Here is a 20,918-nt window from a genome sequence, read left to right on the forward strand (position 1 = left end):
ACAAATTGTACATACCATACACTAATGTGTATTGTAACATGTCACATACTATATCAGTATTTAAAAAAACACCCCATAAACAACATCAACATTGCAATGCTATTACCATTCCTAAATTGTCGAAGTTGTACTTTCTGTTGATCCACACGTTTCGTTTGGACTCTAGGCATTGGGTTTTATTCTCTATTAAAGTTATGTCTGGTCCTTTGCAGAAGTAAAATGTTCCCTTAAAAAGCTACAAAAGAAAAACGAAAACGATCAGACAAAAATGAACTTGTATTTGAAATACCAATATAATTACAAAAGGTACTGTAAGTCATAAATAAATGGAAGTCGAAGTAAATGAATATATACTACCGAATATTTAAATATAGTATTTACGGATGTTTCATTCCTGCACTAACCATTACATTCGTATGAAATATCGTTTAAGTATATGTTAAATAAAATATCAATATCGCATAGCATTCGTGTGTAGTTTGGCGCGCGAAAATTCATACACGAAAGCGAAATTACTTTTAATGAAGCTATTTTAAACACACTTGTTATTATTCAACACGAAATTACGTAACAAATATTCATTAATACCTTACACAAGTCATTACGTATTAAAGGGAGAAAAGTGTACCTGAACTCCAAGAATACCGAAGATAATGAAGAATGTACAGCAAATTAGCACAATGTTGCCGATAGGACGTAGTGATGACAACAACGTCTGTACCACCAACTTCAGTCCCGGTGCTCGACTTATAACCCTGAAATACAAGATAAAATGTACCAGCTAAGCGCTCAATAGAAAATTGGACTGACTAAACAAGTAAAAATACATGGTTCGACTAATACCTCTATAAAGTAAGAGCGCGATATAATGTTAAAACATGTATTACTTTAACACGTTCAGTTTATACATTTAATTTAACAATATTTTAATATGTCTAATGATAAGAATCGATGCTTTAAAGATAGAAAATAAATATGTTTAATAGTAATTTCGGGATTAAAAGATTACTACTATATTAAAAGGGCAATACAATATTCTACAGGGTCGTCATTAATAAAAATGTAGTGATTCAAGCATTAATTAACAAATTCAACCAGTGTGCACGCGTTTATTGTTAAACAATATGTGTGGTTAAATGGTTTGGATATACAATCGTGGATTCGTGTCTCTTAATTCACGTATATGCTAATAAACAAATCTGGAGCAATGTAACAATGAAACTATTCGACCCACCTCAGAGGTCGCAGCGTTCTAAGGAGCCTGAAGACGCGCAGGATGACGAAGATCCTCGGACTGCTATTGGCAGTAAGGGAGATGACTGTGTCAACGAGGGCGATAACTACGAGAAACCCGTCCATAAAGTTCCAGCCGCTTTTCAGGTAGGCGTGGTTTCCAATCAGTAGGCCTTTGGCAATAACCTGAATAAACGAACAGCCTGAATGTCGTCGCCTACTAGTATATAGATGCAATAACCAAATACGATAATTTTCTAAATAGTAGGCTGTTGGTAATAAACTTTGCAAGCTTCTGAGAAAAAATCAAAACATGGGATTTTGAAAAAAGTGACCATTGTTTCCCATTCATAAAAAATAGTTCACATGATTGAGCTTTAAACATAACAAAAACTAAAATCAACGATGAGCTTTATCTTTCTAGTGACACATTATAAATGCGCTATTGTACGTTCCGCAAACTTACCTTTATTGTCATTTCAATGGTAAAGATGACGGTGAAGATGTGATTCGATATGGTTAGAATTTCTCGTTCCTAAAATAAAATACATAAATTATCACATAAACGATCGGCATTTTGCTTTATCACAATAACACTTAAGTAATTGAAACAATAGTTACATCAAAAATTGCATTACATGCATCTTTGAATAAATATATAATTAACTTTGTGTGGACTTCGCATATACACATCCACATACGTAGAATATGCATGTCTAAATTGAATAATGTTCCCATATATTTAAGTGAACGCCTACGAAGGAGGACAATGGCACAATAAGATCATGCGAACAAATGGTAGGCAATGTGTGCTATAATTAATATGGTGGTGTATATTAACACAAAGAGTTAAATCAACAGCACATATGTGTTATATTTGAAAATGTTTGTACTCGAAATGCAAGGAATCCAAGCGGAATACAGACCCACAAAATCGACTTAAACTTTAAAGATGGTTTTCAAACAAAACGTATTATATGTACTGTTCTTCTGTGGTTCATTGGCTATTGTTAGCTTGCCCTGATGGTATAAACATGTATCCTGTATTTCTATTACTCTATGCAAAATGATACACACAACGAACTATTATGCAACATCAGACACAGTCAAGAAGAGTTTGAAAAATAACTTAAAATTTAAAGGCATATCCCGGCGCCATACAATAAATAGTGAGGCATCATATATTAAGTTACAGTGGTATGTGATAACGTTTGTGTTTGGTGATGTTGCGGACTATAATATAAACACTAGCAAACGATTGAATACACTTACAGTACTAGTAGGGGGGATATCCGGCCGTTCCATTGCCAACGTGATGCAATTCAGAGCGATAAAGAAGAGGACAGTGTTGTCGAACCAGCGTTGGGCGATGGTATAATGGGCCAATCGCCGCAACTTCGACTCTGGACTCAGGAGGTATAATGAATATTCCTGACGCTCAAGAAAAACACCGGAGGCTTTGGGGCACCATGAATAGTTGCAGTCCTAGATATAAACAAAAGTTAGTTTAAAAAACACAGCCAACTCTACGTGTATTTAAGCTGGTAGAAATACATTACAATAACTGTTTCTCTTGCATACAACACCGTACGGTATGGGATTTTTAAACAACATAGGTTTAAATTGTTGTTGGTACTTATAATCCTAAGTGAACGAAGCCCAAAAGATTTCAAGACAAAACTGATAAACTAATCATGTTAGCTTATCAACTTATTTTTGATATCATTCTCATACATGGCCAAAGTTGGTACTTCCGCTTTTGTCCTTAGCATTTACAAAACAACCTTCCTGAAATTAAATCGAGGGTTTCTTGCACTAAAAGCGGGCAGAGATATTCCTGGTTCAGAACATAGCTATATCATATCCCTACCGTTAGTAAATGACGTGTCTATTCAAAGTCGACGTCCAATAAAGCAGAAGATAAAGATGATTTGAATTACAAAGGCTTTTTTTTCTTGAAAATGCAGTTTGTACCGTAAACCCAAATGGGGAGTTGAACAACGTCAATGGTTTGATTAAAAGGGCGAGCGTCAAAATAGTCATTACTGATTCTTATTAAAAACATACTTTCCACAATATCAAAGTAAGCATTCTTTTTAAAAATGGTACCGCTTCGTCCATTGCGTCAGGATCTTCTTCGTCAAACGCGCACTCGACTTCCTTGTCTTGACTTTCCGCGTTTGCGTCGCAGAGGTTGTTTTGTTTGTAGTCCTCGTGCAAGTACATACTTCCGGCCGATGACATGGACGGTATTTTGCGTCGAGTGGGAAAAGTATTTTGCCGGCTGATGAAAAGAGACGAAACACAAAAGATTGGAGCTAAATGCATGACATCGACTCATGAGTGAATTTTAAGAACGTTTCCCCGTATATACCATATATCTACAATTCTTGTAAATTAGCATAATGTATTGATCAACGTACCTTAGATGTATCGAATTGCACGTGCTTCTTGCACTTCCAGAGGAGTTGTTTCTGCTTCGGATCGAGTTTTTAGACGTCGACAACCTCTTCGAGTACGTTAGATTTTGGTACGAACTGAATACGCGCCGGTTGTTCAAGGCCATTCCCCCATTGCATTCCATACTGAAGATATGAACAAACAGCACGTACAGGATTAATCGTCACGCTATTTGCTGTTCGTTAAAGCGTGACGTGTACGAGAAAATATAGACATGTATAGTTTCGCATATGTAAATAATGTTTAAGCTAATTTTAGCAATTGTAAAATTTGGTTAAATGGAATTCACTTTTTTAACATGGATAATCATATATATTAAGTAGTTAAAAGATACATAAATCATATAGACGGCTTGTCATCTCGAATAATCTATTTCCATTCACCTTTTAGAGTTTGACGTGCTCCTTTTCAGTATGGGATGCGAAGTAGCTGGTTTGAAGACCTCATCATCATCGTCGTCGTCATAGTCACACATTCCTTCACCGTCGTCACAGTCGTCGTTCTTTTGTCCGTTCTCTACCAGCTTCTCCTTATCGCCGTCTTTTCTCTCACGTTTTAGTTTCCAGCTGTTCCGGCGACTGCCATAACTCTGCGAGCGCCAGAGGCGTGGCGAAGGACGCGGCGAGAGTCTTGGGGATGCGCGAGGTGATTTCGGAGACGTCGTCTTAAAGCTGACCGTCGGCGTTCGGCAACTGGACGCACGAGACAAACTACAGGGCATTCGATGCGAGGACGTGGAGAGAGACTTGTTTATTGACAATCGATTGTTTGCATTGTTAAGCTGAAATAAGAAATCAAAATGTCCAAACAGAAATATATTTAAAGTAAAACAGTGATTCTTTGAGCATAACTATGGAGCCGCCTTTGTTCATATAGCGCACAGCTTATACATGTTCAATGCGCACATTCATTTAGTATACAGCAACCAAATATATAAAGCCTAAGTTGAAATGAATTTGTTTCATTTTTAAAATTGTCAGCATCTTTGCATAAAACATTTAAAGTCTCAATTTGATCACAAAACATAACACTTTCATTTCGCGTCTTTATAAAATTATTCGTGACCAAACAAATCAGGAACTAATAAGTACCCGATGCTATCACGAAATAAAAGATATTAACCAAAGCAGGTCGAATGTTTATTATGACAAAAAAAACGCACTCCGGCTACTTTCTTGCTGATACGGTTACCCGAAACGCTAAAAGTGAATACAGGTTTTCGTATTCAAGTTTTTAATGCAACGCGTCCCGGCCGTAAAACAAAAGGTATTAAATAAATGTAAACTTATTTTTGTCGATCTCTACCAAATTACTCACGGTGGCGTTGTCCGCATTCATAACGTTGATCTCATTCTGCGCTGACAACTCCCGTCCGCTGCTGTCATTAGGCGAGCCCTGGGGCGTAGCGCGAGGAGTTGCCTCGGTGTGCGTGATTATAGGAGGCGGCAATGTGAACTGTTTGGTGCCTTCGTCGATGAGAGCGGCATTCGCGCACATCATTTTCTTCTCTACAATATTGGTAACTATGTTAACATTTACACACACACCATATTTTTACAACAATAACGGCAAGGATTTTAAACGAAGAACATTTTTAAACGCTTTTTAAAGACTCAATAATTGCGTTATGCAAAAGTATTTGTACTTTAAAAAACAACACCTTAATTATGTGTATAGAGTTTGTCTTATGAATAATTAATACGCTTAAATAAGCTTAAGCATTATACAGGACGGACGATTTTCTAGGTATCTGCCGTTTCGCAGATAGATTTTGGCATACCTCTTTCTTTATTATTTATTTTGACATCTAACACTTCAGCCACTGTTGCCTGCACAGATTCCCTGCGTTCGTTATTATTTGTCTCCAGAATGATTTCCAACTTTGACTTGATCGATTCCCTCCTTTTTGTCTTTTCTTCCTCCTAAAGCACACACAATAGTAGGAATCTTTACGGTTTCAGTTTGTTAAGAGATTAACACAAAATCAGTATTCTCGTTTTTAAATAAATAAAGCTTCATGTTGAGTCCGATGCAAAAAAAACTACATTTTCGAACTCTAGAACCAAGTCCATATACCCATATGGCAGAACCATTGTCCGACTCGGTGACTAAAACAGATGTATTCTAAAACCAAGCCGATGAGCCGATATAACTTTAAATGTGTAAACAAATTTAACTAATTTCTGCGATACAAACTGCATTAGAGAATCAACTTAAGACGAAAATAACCAAGCCCCACATTCATGGCCGTGTTAATGGTGCGCGTACAAGAAGATGCACTAAACACGTAGTACATAGTCGAATGACAATACAACATTAAAATATATGAATCTTTTCATTCACTAATATACTGTTTGGGAATAATACACGTGTGTTTAATTTCTCACCTCGGAAGAAAAACCCTCCACCAATATGGCGACAAGAAGATTGAAAAGGACATAGTTTCCGAAGGTCATTAAGGCAACGAAATAAAGGGCCGCCCAGGCGGATGTCTTTTCCATGCCGTTGTATAGAACTGTATTCCAATCTTCTTGTGTAAGCACCTGACAAAGAAAAAATGACAAAGACTGTTCACGTTAGCACGGCAGCGTATCCTGAATGCATTATAACATGTAAAAACAGTGTTCAGAACATTTTATAAAAGTGATTTCTCTCAATTTTACCCTTTAAGATGATGAAGTCATTATTAACAACGCATACTAGGATTCTTATAATGTTTCTTTCTCGCTTGGTTACTTAATTGCATATATAATTACAATACAAAAAATGTTATTAAAAGTCGATTTTGAGGATGCATGCGATTAATTTTAATGTTTGTTTCAGCTATCTTAAAACTAGAGTATTTACACATACACTGATACCCCCACAACACATAATTGAATCCAATCCAATATATCAGCCGTGCTCTGTGAAAATAGGGCTTATTGTATGTGCGTTAAGTGTCCGCACAGGCTTATCAGGGACGACACTTTCCGCTTGTATGATATTTTTTTATTAAAGAAAGTCTCTTCTTAGAAAACTCCCCAGTCTCGTCCCTGATCAGCCTGTGCGGACGCACATGCATCAAGCCCAGTTTTCAGAGAGCGCGGCTAATATATATTTATTTTAAAGCGAACACACAGACCCAATTTATCAAAATCTGGTCGGAGTCTAAGTTCTTTTCTTAACGGACCTCCACACAAAAATACAGTGAAAATGTTTGCGAAATCAAATAGCGAAGCAGTTAGAGGGGATGGAAATACAAAATTTTGGTAGCATATATTCCATAATCGAACAAAAGACAAAGGACCATAAATCTGCTGACACTCGTCGAAACCGTAATTCCTTTTTTTTTTAATTTTCAACTGTAATGGATCCACCCATTTGTTGAAAAGGTAATTGAAAGCACAAACTTCGGATCGTACATTGGGACGGACGGAAGAACGCACGAATAAATGACACGTGCAATGCTTAAAACATCCTACTTCGCGGGGGTGGGGGTTGGGTGCATTAAAACATAAAAATGAGTTTATCATTATATTAAATCAAACAAAAGCACACGTAGAATTGAGAACTATAAGCAAATAGTGTTTAGATGAAAATCAAATAAAAGCTTTCAATGTTTGTGATAATTACAGGGTACACAAAACAACGGGATGTTACAAACGCATAAGCGGGGAACACATGCAAAGAAACCAAAGATAAAACTAGTTTTGATTAATTAATACATGATACATAAACTAAAAGTTTTCATTAGACACATATATTAATGTATACTGATACATAAATACTCCTTTTTTATATTCACTACACATTAAGCGTAGGATTGTAAAAATTCATCTACGAAAACAAAATACTTCTGTTAAAACTAATACAAGAGTTTGAAAACACGTAAAATATTGCTGTGTTACCCTCGTGTTCCCTTAAACGTCACAAGAAAGAAGACAATTCATCGAGAAATGAACTTTATAATGCAAAGCGACGTGGTACAGATGCAACAACGAAATCAATGCAAACTCGAAAGATATAATGCATTCGTTTCTACAAAAATTAACACAAACAGTTCTCAATCGTGGAAAATATAAAAACATTCCAAAAAATCGTTTTAAAAAACGCATTTGCTAAAAAATCCGTATGCGAGACAAAGAAATTAAGGAAAGAGAAAATTTACAAGTAACGATTCGAATGTGTACCTGAAAGACAGTTATAAGAGACCATAAAAGCGAATCAAAATTCGCTCTGTCACATTGGCATATGGTCGGGTCGAGCATTTCTTTACATGTACAAGGATTTGCAGATCCGTCCACTCGCGAACAAAATTTATTCGCAAAAAAGTTCATTCCTAGGACACTGCAGTACAAGAGAAAATACACAACATAATTAGTAACAAAACGAGTATGAAAATTAATGGGTTGACTTATGTCTCCCACATTGTTCTGGCGAGTTATTGCAACCATACGTCAGACCAACAAATAAACCCACAGGTATTACATTAAGGAACTTGGCTTGTCCGTTTGTTTGCGACTTTCATCCCTCCAACACGTGAAAATCACATTTCATAGGCGCCAACACGGCAAGTACAAAGCTACTACACACAATAATATTGCTATTATGCTGATTATTGACCATGTTTGCGTCTTTAATTAGTCTTTTCTGTCAAATAATTTTGTCACGTGTGTCGCTATTTGGTTTATGAAAGTTGTCGTGTGTGCGCCTTTTGGAACCGCCAACACGCCAGAACGGTGCGAAAACAGTCAGCCATCACACATTTTACATCTCACGAGTACTGGGACTGTTGTATCTACTTAGTTAGTAATCTACGAGGATTGATAATGAGCTAGTGAAATAAAAAAGATAGTTTAAGCCTCTAAACTGCTGCGTTTTGCATCGAACGACTACAAAGCATCGGCTAACATGATGTTAGTAGGCATGGTTAGTCCGCACTGCAATCATGAGGAGCACAGATAAACATACGTTATATATGTTTGATCTCTATAGTCGATTGCAGTTCAAAGTTCGGAATGAGAATGAGTAATATCTGAGCATGAACGCCGCAAATTATCGAAGTGCAATCGGGAAGTTCAAACATACATTGACAAAGTTGATGACAGGACATAAGCACGAATGCAATGGTATCCAACGCTCAAGCTCGCATACACTTGTGTAATAATATGTACGAGCATGTATATATTTTGATATATGCCTACTAATATATACAGGCGGCTATTTTGCAGCACCGATTCATCTACGGCGGTTATCAAACACGATACAGGAATATCTGACACTAACACTGGTATGCTCACAACGGTCATATGGTACGGACATGCAAGTACGTTGCGGTCGACTAGGGCATTTTTACCTGGAATACCGTTATAAGTGACCACAAAAGGGTGTCAAAATTCTTCCTATCACAGAATATTGTACCATCTCTGAGCTTGTTGCAAAACTTGCATCCAAATAGGTTCATACCAAGAACGCTAAACAGAAAGATAGAAAGTAAAATTGAACAGAGTCAATAACAATTTTGCAGCAAGATCACAGTGAAGAAGACTTATTGCAATGTCTTCATCTTATATGTACCGTTTTATAATGGTTCATCTCAAAAATAATATTTATACTCTTCATACAAAGTCTTAAATTCATCATCAGTTCAGGGAAAGATGAATTATGAATTGATATGACAGTCCTAGCACTCGCTTTGGCATAGTTATAAATTGCAACGAAACATCATATTTTTACAATTAAAGTACTCAGTTCGAAAATGGCATACTATAGATCATGATAATATATATAACATTTTAAGACGTAGTTAAAGTATGAACAACATATGCAATTAAAGGTTTGTTTAGATCGCATCGCGCAGTGAATAATTTGACTAACATGTTACAGAAAAGTATAATAACAATCTTATGATATAAAACAAAGAGAATAGTGACAAATATACTAAAATACAGTTATCAGAAAGGGTGAATCATAAATAAAACGCCATGACTGACTGACGCTGATTACAAGTAGAGCTTTTTTGTTTCTGTAGAAAGTTATAGAATGTTACGTCATTTGCATATGTGGTAGTATTTCATAATATAACAAAACAAATACGGCAAACATAAGTAAAAGGAATCTGCACACTTACCTAAATATAAACATAAAAAGTAACAATAAGGCGAAGAACGTGGCCACGTTATCCATAGTACGCAGCATGACGACGAGCTGTTTACGCAAGTTTGGCATGAAACGCACGAGCTTTAGGATGCGTAGGAGCCGGAACGTGCGCAGCACCGACAGACCACTGCCGCCATCTTGGTTGAGAATCTCTACCAAGCTGATAATTGATGAAGTAAAAATGAAGTGTCATACGAAGTAAAACGATTTCAGCAGTGAGTGTTGTTAGAAGTATAAAACTACAATCATTTTACTTGTATTGATGAGGCATTATGTCGAGAGCTTAGGTGGAGTTTCATTGTTTCTATAAATCATATACATATAAGAAAAATAGAACTCCGTTTGAAACAAAATTCGAACAGTATTACTTTAATTTAGTTACTTTCTATATTTGATATGAATCTAAAACTGATTTTGCTTTGCTCTGACCTTCCAGAGCGACGGCCCGTATTTTAGTCAGTTGTGCTTGATTGTGAAATTAAAGACCTCATGATGAAGTCATGTGCATAAACATCTATTATGTATCATGGTTACTCATTTAAGTTTATTGTAACAAAATACCTATCGATCTAAGGATTATTGGTGAAAATGTGCAGTATTTTTTTCTAAAGACGCTCATTTGTTATTTACTTAAACAAATACAAATATTAATTTTAGTTACTTCCCCTGTTATGGTTATCAAGAAACAAATATTTAACGTTATATTGTTTGTTTTCACTCGTACACTGAAACGCATATGCTTATGCAAATTTGTCACCGCATCGAAGGTTTCCGGTTTTGATATAGTCATTACACATATTTGTCTTTAATATAATCGGTAAACAATATTTTTTCTTGGCCAAAATAATTTGTATTCACTACAAATAGCATACATATGCGCTGCTGTTTAAATACGATGTTTTTATGAGATAAGAAACAATAAAAATATGTGTGCGATATAGAGCTTGTTAAAAGTTCTAGCAATTATAAATTTTACAAAACCATTATGATACGAACACTTTCGTGTTATGTGTTACATTCTTCAAATACCTTATTGACCATTCAAATATATCAAATATCTGTTGCATAAAACACGCGCAGTTGCGAACAATGTAAAAGGCATGTCTATGCAACGTGTATCAATGCTCGTAAGACCATGACTTTTTTTTATACATGTACATGTTTACAAAACTGAACAAAATCTATGATAAGACAGTTTATACTGTAAAAAGGAAATGGGTACCTTAAGATAACAATGGCACCATCGAAGACATTGAAGCCGTCTTTGATGTAGCCAAAGATGCCGTACGCGAGTAGCTTTAGGACCATTTCAACCGCAAACATAGTGGCAAACACTAAGTTACTGATCTCCAGTGCTCTCGTCAACTCCTCCGGCTTTACACAAAAGGAAAAAAGTTGCGAAAAATTAATTAAATGCGTTGTTCAAATATTACAAATGTGTAGCAAAAAACATAACAAAGGTAAGTACAGTAATATCAAGACATGTATAGTTTTATAAAAGCCGCCATACTTCATTTTCAATTGAATATACATGTTTTAAGCCCGAATATATTTCATGTATATTGATGTATTTTACTTTGCCTAAATTGTTAATTCCGATCGTAGGTCGCATAACCACATATGCATACAATATATAATTGTTAAGTTCACCCGCATTTGCCACAGGGACTCGTAAAACTTTTATAATTAAAAATGTTGCTCTATGCAACTGCTTATTGCCAAGATCCTGACCTACTAATAGCAAACTATAAATATTACATAATAGACAGCAACATAGGCTTGGTATTTAATAATATTACGAGCGAATGTAAAATGTACTTATAAGAATCATAAAAAATAAAATAACTATTATAAATAAAGCAGGGCTCATTCCAAACCTGGTTGTGATGTTCGATGCCCATACTAAGGGTGTTGATTAGGATGGAGATGAGAATGCTTTTCCGGAATAGTTTGTGCTCAACGATACGGTACATTAGCTTCTGGACGCGATGTAAGATATCTGAGATAAATGTATGCAGGATTAAATAGTAATTAATATTTGGTAAAATAGTTTTAATAGTCATGTAAACATGGCAAGAATAACATATATAAAATATATGATAAAAAGGTTCATGGTCTCCTCGTACAATAATTTATTTAAAGAGTGAATAAAATAGCATCTATATTTGAGAAATACATATAACGAGGAATTAAGGCTCTTGTAAATAAAAACGCTATGCAATATATGTGATGTATGCGATAAAGGATATAATACTCGTTATAGCTTGATTCCATATTGTATTTAAAGTATCAAGTAAATATCGTTTAAATATTTATTACAAATAATATAATTAGATAATTGAAACTCGTTGTCATTTCATGCCGAGGAATAGTGTTTTATTGGTAAAGAATCAAACACAGAATCAAAGAAAGTATCTTATGAACGAATAGCAAGAGTGCTTAGCATGAGACCCTTCATATTTTTCACCATACCACATTTACATGCCATAAAAGCACTGACATAGCGTGTTTTTAGCCTTTTACATGGACGACATAATATAACATTAACATCTAAATGCATTTGGATAAGAATTGAAATTAGCCGTATACATAAATAGTACTTTAGATTGAACATATACACTTAATCCGTAGTATGATTATTAGGCATCAATATTCACACTTCAATATCGGTAGTCTCATAGAACTTGTATGTTTGCACCCCCAAAAGCGAACAATTTTACATTTCGCTAGATTATCACTGGTGTGTTTACCAGTCCAGATAAGGAGATGGCATTACTAAAAGAGCAGGGGGTAGCATCATTCTGTTTCAGTCTAGATATTGCCGTACAAGTGTAGATACTAGTATGTCATTGTGTCACTACTTCAATTTTGCTGGGGCAATATTTCTAAATTTTAAATCAAGCCAAACATTAGGCAAGCAAACTCTGCAATCAAGTTTGGTGAAGAGCTTTTGACCTCAAACAATCGACTGACACCAATACACCAGTAACCCATGACGCGCTAACAATAGTCGTACAGGAAATAGTCTTGACTTGGATATATCTCTCTAATCCGTAATAAACTAACATCACTGTGCCACTTTATGTAAATATTGTAGTTTTTGTTTCTATATTATTACATGTGATATGGTATGTTATATTGAATGCACCGTACCTAAGTAAGCTCGATTTGTTCCCCCAGATTTTAGGTTTCTTCAAATTCTGATACATTAAAAGATAGGTCTTTTCCTTTAACCACATATTTTTTCGTAATCCTAGCACATTGTGCATTAAATTAACCATGACCTACTTTTCTTCTTCTGCTCCTTCTGCTCCTGGTTGCAGATGGAGCAGCTGCGTTGCTCGTGCTTGTTTTCCATTTCGAACTCGTTGTCGTGGCAGTCACAATCCGAGCCGTAGCACTGCAGGTCGCCGCCCTCGTACGGTAAGGCACAATAGGACTGAGGGTAAGACTTGTCTAGCATCTCTTCCGTCGGCACTGCAAATATTTATAACGAATGAAAAATGTTAACGAAGCACAACGTTAAATTCATCAGCAGGAAAGGCACTTATTCATTACCCAAAGTATATTGCTAAAGGCGTCGGCAATAACCGAATATGCATAGTCGTTCACAGTGGTGTACATGCGCGTATTAACATATTAGTAAATTTTGTATGTAAAATATCATAAACACTCCGTAATGACATAATATATGTCTGTGTCTCTTGCATTCACTCCCATCTTATTTTGATTAGAAAATAAATAATATTAGTTTATGTGTCATTATTTAGCACAGAGAAAGTAGCTTCATAAGTGATATAATGTAATCTCGTTAAGATTCTTATTTGTGTCACTGTCAACCCTCGAACAAATGATCTTTGTATCAAAACTAGTTACACGTCATGTTGAACCAATAATTCCTTTTTTTCAAAAGTATATTTTGAAAATTATATATTGAATATATGAAAATACATGAAATTCTACACAGAACTACGACATACAAGGCAACGGGTCATGCTAGATGAAGGGTAAACTACTTGCCTCTTTCATTCACATTTCGAAACTTAAATGTCTCAAACTCATCGCTAATGAGGGTGTTAGATGTAGCTAATGCCGCGTTCTTAGCACTATGCGTTGAAATAACGTCTGGTAAATAATGCCGAACGCTGCCGTCAAAGCTGAAGGACGGAGTCCTGCTATTCGAATTTGAGACGTGCGGTGAAAGATGGTTGGGCGATGAAGCAAAGGACTTGAAAAGCGCCGGCGTCAAAACCTCGGCAGCAGCAATTGCAAGAGTGTTTAACGACTCGGATGATGCACGTAAGCCAGCGGTGACAGGAACAGTTAAGTACGGACGTCTGGGCGATGATACGGGATCGATCTCGGACACTTCTGGGCTTGCCCTAGGAGCAACGTGATTGCAACTACTAGCGTTATACACAGGATGCGCATTTTCGTGATTAAGGTACATATAGTGGTAATGCGAATGCCTCTGGGTGTTATTGTGTACATGACTACACACATGACTATGCTGATATATACCTTTCTTTTTCTTGCGGCCCAGAAATAGCTCAGGCAAAGCCTTTTTCTGACCTGTTCTTTCATTATACACTTTCAATAGTTTTCGTTTTGCACGTCGGTACAGATGGGCTACGTATTTGAGAATTTCGCTGTAACAACTGGCCGGCTCAGATCCACTTGCCAAAGTACTTGTCGACTGGTACCGTTTGCGCTCTTGTAACATTCGTTCTGTCTCTCTTTTTTTAGTTTCAGAAAACTGCGTTGCTATGACGACGAGACAAAGGTTTATCATGAAAAACGATCCGATCTGCAAGATAAAACCAGTAGAAATTTTTTGATGTTGTATAGTGACCTTTTTTAAGAATCGTTTTTATTGGTATATTATTTTGATTCCAATAAATGTTGTTTTCAAGAGGTACGCAATAAATCAATTAAAATGGATATCCTGGAATACAATCATTTAAAGATTTGCACTAGATAATAGCATTCCTCAAACCTCGTTACCAGTCGGAAAAAATGTATTAATAACGTTTGAGTGAGAAGATTAGTACAGCTATTCTACCAACAAACATACTAGTTATAATAAAATAAGGATAACTTATATGACCTATTTATGGAAACATGATAGATGGTGGCCACCTAACGATCTCATAACCTCGGGTGCGATATCCCAATCCATAAATATTCTTAAAGACACAACGTATATGTTCTTCCCACAAAACGGAATAGAATTTGCCTTAATAAGCCCAAGGCTGTCGGTGCAGTCAAACAAAACTTAGGAGTCTTGAAACAAAATAATCACATAGTAACAAACCACAATTAACGCAACAAAGTAGGACCAATCCCAAAAAGAGTGCGCGTCCTGGACGTAGTACATGATGTTGACCCAACTCTCTAAACTGATGACCTGCAAACAGAAAAGCCCAAATTCCCAGAATAAGATCAAATTATCATGAAACACATTATGTTAACGAAGAACGTTTGTTACTATTGCTTAGCCGCGCCTGTCCGATCAATTATCAAAGGGGTTTGCATCCAATAAAGGAACCATATTAACTACCAGCGCACCATGTGAATAAAGGCGTCTGCTCCCTAAGCGCATTTTGTTTCCAACATTTCATACGAATATGTTATTACCATTTGATAAATATTGATTTTACAAACAAACATACCAGCACCTGAATTAATTTAAGTACAATTAAGTCAGTTGGTGGTTTAAACACGCGTACATGCATTTTATACAAACAACACACGATGAAGCATTTATTTGCTCTGAACAAACAAGAAAAAGAAAGGGACCAGACGATATATTTACCACGATCAACTAGCACACATCTAAACACACTTTAAGAAACGTTACACAATGTGCCACGTGGATATACATGTAGTTTCACTTCGCGTGGCGGGCTTTGCGTGAGTAATAGGTATAACACGCATGCGGTAGTTATTGCTCACATATATGTTATGTTGCTTTTTTAAGAACAACTATTTGCGAAAACCTTGACGTCGTTTACATATGATAGGCCAACAATCAACAAAAAGTTAAGCAAGGTAAATTCTCTTTATATGCTAAACTCATCAAGGAGGAAAAACTGAAAACATGACACATTTTGTCGTTTATATTCACCTGATATATGACAACCCAAGCAAGTCCAATGTTATCAAATGAGATGGCACCTTGGTAAGGATTCTTGTCGCCCACCTCGCAGACGGTATAATACTGGTTCCAGTTGACGCATGAGCTGTTTGTGGGCGTGTTGTTGTGGAACGGAATGGCCGACGCGTTGCATTTGATACCCTCGAACTGGTAGCGGGGCAGGTTGCCGCAACCCCTCATTCCGTTGTCACCGGGTCTGGTGCAGATGTAGTCATCGGTGCTCCACGCAGGCAGGTAAAATGGCGTCAAATTAAGACTGGAAATACATTTGCATAATGAATGAATTGTTTTTAGCAATAATCAAACACCATAAACATTATACGGATAACGGTTATTGTTAAACCCAGTAGTCTTTTATTAAAGAGGAGTGTCCTATTTGCATACTATTACATGTGATTAACAGTGAGTAAATTAGAGCCCAATATATCTATTTGATAGACCGCGGTTTGACGTCGAAAACTGTTAAATTCTCCCCATATGTGGTTTCAATATAAATGTCAAAATTCATACAAATAGATCAACATCGCCAAGTGATATTTGTTTTAATCACTACACTCGCGGGCTGTTTTAAACTAAACTGTTAAGCACGCATCAGACAAATACTTTCTGGTGTATGTAAACTATTATTTATAACTAAATATGTAAAAAAACCCAGATTTTTTATTGTTCAAGTAAACCAATCGTTTTAGTTGACTGTAAGCGGTTAAATAATTGCATGTTATTCATGGTCCTTACTGAAAGGTTTTGCGTGTACGTGGCACAAATAACGTGTACGTATTGTATTTGTACGTGTGATTCATTTTTTGTATTGGTTTCATTTAATATTTACTTAACTTTCATAACTCGTTTTGTACGTCTAACTGAATTGCTACTTTGTCCATACCAATAATCATTCCTGAATAGCAATTTAATTCAAGTAAATTAGGTTATATTACCCGTCGCGCTCAGGTCAATTGTAACTGATGTCAGAAACGTTCTCTCTGCAATGTTGTTAACTTCTCAAACCCATATGTTCATGCTTAGAAAATTGCGATGTATGGTAGAAGGACGACCGAGTTAATAAACAAAGTGCATAATTCAGTATTTGGATAGCTTCTGACAAATTACACCGTTTGGAAGAATGGCAAGTATAATACGTTTCCTGCATCTCTAAATGACTGCATGTCCAACTACAGTCTGTAACAGACTGTCTATTTCTCATTCCTTGCACTGTAAATAAAGAATCATGATAAATGGGTCGTTAATGGAAGAAAATTGAAGGACGGGGATTAAAGAGGAAGAACACGTGTTGGCTTTTACGTCCAGTTTTAAATATTGCTTTAGCGATTCCCATCTTGTGAGTGAAATATATAAATTATCTGAAACTATACGTTAAGCCGTATTGAAAATTATTCTTTTAAATGTTGCTCAGAAAATCTTTTATTAATAAGTGTTCAGTTTATGAGTATAATTTTAACGCACACACGTAACTTACTTAAAATGAACAACGAAGTATATGGTAAAGCTTTGGTGCATTGTTATTTGATTTTTTAACGTTTCCTTTCCTGAGCATATTTGTTAAAATTTGGCAATCAGATGTTAACTCTGAGCCAAATTACAATTGTTTATCTACAAAATGCTGGCTGTATTGTTGAAAAGTTTTAACGATGAATCTAAACAATTGTTTACGTAACCTGCCATTTTATGGGTCGGATATTTAAACTGAAAGCACGGACAATTTTAAGCCTAGCCTTAGTCGGCGTTAAACATTCGTTATATGAACGTGTCTGGTTCGGAGACAATGGTAAAAACAGTTCGAGTTTACGAAAAGTTAGCAGAAGCAAGTTGATGGTTTAATTTCAATTTTTAAGCATAAGCTACGTCAGAGTGATTCAAACTTATATATGTTTATACTGGCTTCTTTTACGATAAATCATCACTTATGCTAACTAAGCACATGTGTTTGGGTTTGCGATAATGATATGGAGTCGTAGATTTTAATCACTTCTTACGGTGTATTCTCGCCGATTCTGTTGTATGGATTACGAAATATTATACTATGTCATACATTTTACTCACCGCAAACAAAAAAGTAGATAATCGCATGTGCCGATAAAGCAAATATTAAGGATGATCATTTGCTGTAAGTTGCCATTTAATTTACATAAAGGTTTACGATTGGCGAAACTATTTTGTTTAAGACGTAAATACAATCCACGGCATCTTACAGCATATGTTGAATATGTCATGGAGTGCACTTACTGCTTATACGGTATATCATCGCTTATATTAATAAAGCATCGGTTGCGGAGAACGCCGGCCCACAACTGGACGCCAATGATGCCGAAAATGAAGAACACGAAGAAGCAAAGGAGCAGGACATTGCCCAACATCGGGAGCGTGTCCAACAATAACATCACCAGGATTCGCATACCTGAAACAATGTGTAAATTATATAAAACATACAATGAACATACGACACTCGGACTACCAATCCAAAAACTTGTGTGAAGTTAGTACACATCTTTAAATGCAAGAAATAGTAACCTCACACATATAATAAATCTCAAAATATTTGCTCTTAAATATGATGAAAACTAAATTGCTAATTACATAATTGGAAAATTGAGGTGGGAAACTTGATATGATTTGTAAGTAAAAAACTTTAAATCGTTATTTTATATCGTTCCGTAATGTTAAAGTAATGTTTAAACAAATCCGTAAAGTTTACAAGCGTTATTGTTCATTAGGTTTATAAGAATTATTTCACTAAATCGTTTTGAGGTTATTTACGGCAAAAAACGTTTCAATATAAATCAAACAATATTACTTAACACAGAGCGGGTAATCAAATGATAGTCAAGATGGCGACGTCCATGCCGAGGCAGGTATTTTTGGCCGCCTTAAACCCTTTATTTCTTGTAAAAACAAATGGTACATGCCGCGTACTTTCCACCCATATCGGCAAGAAAGTTACTAGTGTTTATTTCGTATCAACATTCGCTCTTTATCTCGACTTTATTCGCTGCGAAATTGTTTTGCAAGATGACCTTATTTCAACTCCTCTAAGAAAATTCGCGGTGAGTAAAGTCGAGATATAAAACGCATTGAAACACGAATTAAATGCCATTCACCGTTTTACTGATATGGCTGGAAATTGAGCTCATTAAAAAATAAACATAAGTAATAAAGGGTTTAAAACGACTAAAAATAACTGTATTGGCATGGAAATCGTCATCCTGACTATCACGTGATTACCCCCTCTTTAACAACTTTGCATCAACCTTAAATGAATAACTAATTCGGAGCAAATTCAAAGGCTTTCGTATTTCGACACAGTTTATTTTTAAATGTGAGCTTTTATTGAATCATGTGTCGACACAAAATAATATCATCAAATTTTCAAATGTATGAATATCAAGTAATTTGATAAGAAGAAATATTGGATATGAAGTTATGCTACGTGAGAAGTTCACGCGGACGACATGCAGAAATGTCAAAACACAGTTTCTAAGGTTGAATATTCATCAGAATGCATTTTGTTCAATGACAAACGTTCAGCTCTTTACCATGACGTTTGACACAAAATGTGGAAGCCTGTAGGCACTCTAAAAACGTCCAATGCTCGATAAGTTTGGAAAACAGTTTGCATGCTCTTATGAATTTTATGTTGACTAAAGTTGTTTGTGCAATATACATCGTCTATTTATAAAGGTAGCTCTAATGAGTGTAATTGTTTCATAACACGAATCTGCTTTCTAAATGAAATCAACACGTTTTAAAACATACCGAACGTGTTCTGGACTATTTCTGCAAACCTTTCTATTAAACAAAAGTAATTTTATATTCATACTTGGAATTCTGTTGATGGCCCGCAATGGTCGTAACACTCGTATGGTCCGAATCGCAGAAAGGCTAAGGTTTTCAGAATCTATTCCGTATTCTAATGTACTGAAATAAGACGTTTAAAAAGAATAAACATAAACACACACATAAACAACGGGTCAACAATCATGGACAAACAGGGAGTAGATGTAAGCATCACATGTGGGAAAGTATTAATGGAAACAAAGGGAAAGTAGTTAAATATTATGCAATCCTATTGCAGTATTTCCTCATAAGCTCACTGTTGTTCGGACAATAGTTCGTTAAAAACATACTCATTTTAAGTAATGGTTTTATGTACTAATCATCGAATGAACAAAAATATAAAGTAGCTCTGAATTATTGCTATCGTTTGATGCATATACGCGGCTATAAACTAGCAATATTAATGAAAAATTCATGCAAATAATTGTATGAAAACTTATAAATTTACTTTCCAAATGTTATAAAAACGTTATAAGACAAAATGTATGGTTGCTTGTCAATTTCATTGAAACTTGTCCTATTCTTATGTACTGAAAACCATGATTCTCTCATGCAACGATGTTAATTTCCAAGAACTGCACACAAAATGCGACCAATGATGGAAAACACTGCTCTTAAAAGTAAAAACCCCTCGTTGATTAGTTTTAATAGAAGCGTTCAGACAAATTCAATATAATGAGATTCAACAAACATATTTGATACTTTTACTAGAATTTATTTGTCATACTTTTTAAAAGTTTTAAAAGAGTTTTAAAATAAAATGCACATTGAATCATACGCCGATTTCGTTAAGTACTTCATTCTAGTTATAATGTTGATGAATCACACTTAAACTTACACGCTTTAACAAACTGTACTCATTAACGGGTCTCTAGATAACAATCAAAATTATTCCGAAAGTTGTTTTAAATGGAAACAAATTTCAGGTAAATCCTGGGTTGGTATTCACAAAGCTTCTAAAATCAATTTTAACTTAAGTCATAGTTATTTTAAAATTCAAGACAAGCTTTAAAACTCTAATTGCAATTAGAAACATATAACGATAGATTACTTTTCTTAAATCATTCAAGCACAGAAC

The 20,918-nt window shown here is 35.5% G+C and overlaps 1 protein-coding gene across 1 annotated transcript in view; it reads right to left on the bottom strand.

Annotated features, from left to right (window-relative positions):
* The window catches only part of LOC127868514 (voltage-dependent T-type calcium channel subunit alpha-1G-like), a 39,974-nt gene that overhangs the window by 16,584 nt on the left and 2,472 nt on the right, over window positions 1–20,918 (bottom strand). Inside the window, 21 exon segments of the mRNA XM_052410359.1 lie at window positions 107–235; window positions 629–755; window positions 1,235–1,419; window positions 1,700–1,768; window positions 2,506–2,718; window positions 3,343–3,517; window positions 3,657–3,818; window positions 4,077–4,474; window positions 5,011–5,201; window positions 5,474–5,615; window positions 6,081–6,236; window positions 9,032–9,149; window positions 9,806–9,994; window positions 11,057–11,208; window positions 11,712–11,833; window positions 13,123–13,311; window positions 14,356–14,641; window positions 15,149–15,241; window positions 15,962–16,247; window positions 18,233–18,404; window positions 19,824–19,921. Of these exon segments, the coding sequence (XP_052266319.1) occupies window positions 107–235; window positions 629–755; window positions 1,235–1,419; window positions 1,700–1,768; window positions 2,506–2,718; window positions 3,343–3,517; window positions 3,657–3,818; window positions 4,077–4,474; window positions 5,011–5,201; window positions 5,474–5,615; window positions 6,081–6,236; window positions 9,032–9,149; window positions 9,806–9,994; window positions 11,057–11,208; window positions 11,712–11,833; window positions 13,123–13,311; window positions 14,356–14,641; window positions 15,149–15,241; window positions 15,962–16,247; window positions 18,233–18,404; window positions 19,824–19,921 (3,652 nt within the window).

The sequence above is a fragment of the Dreissena polymorpha genome, chromosome 2 (genome assembly GCF_020536995.1).
Source record: "Dreissena polymorpha isolate Duluth1 chromosome 2, UMN_Dpol_1.0, whole genome shotgun sequence".
Taxonomy (NCBI): Eukaryota; Metazoa; Mollusca; class Bivalvia; order Myida; family Dreissenidae; genus Dreissena; species Dreissena polymorpha.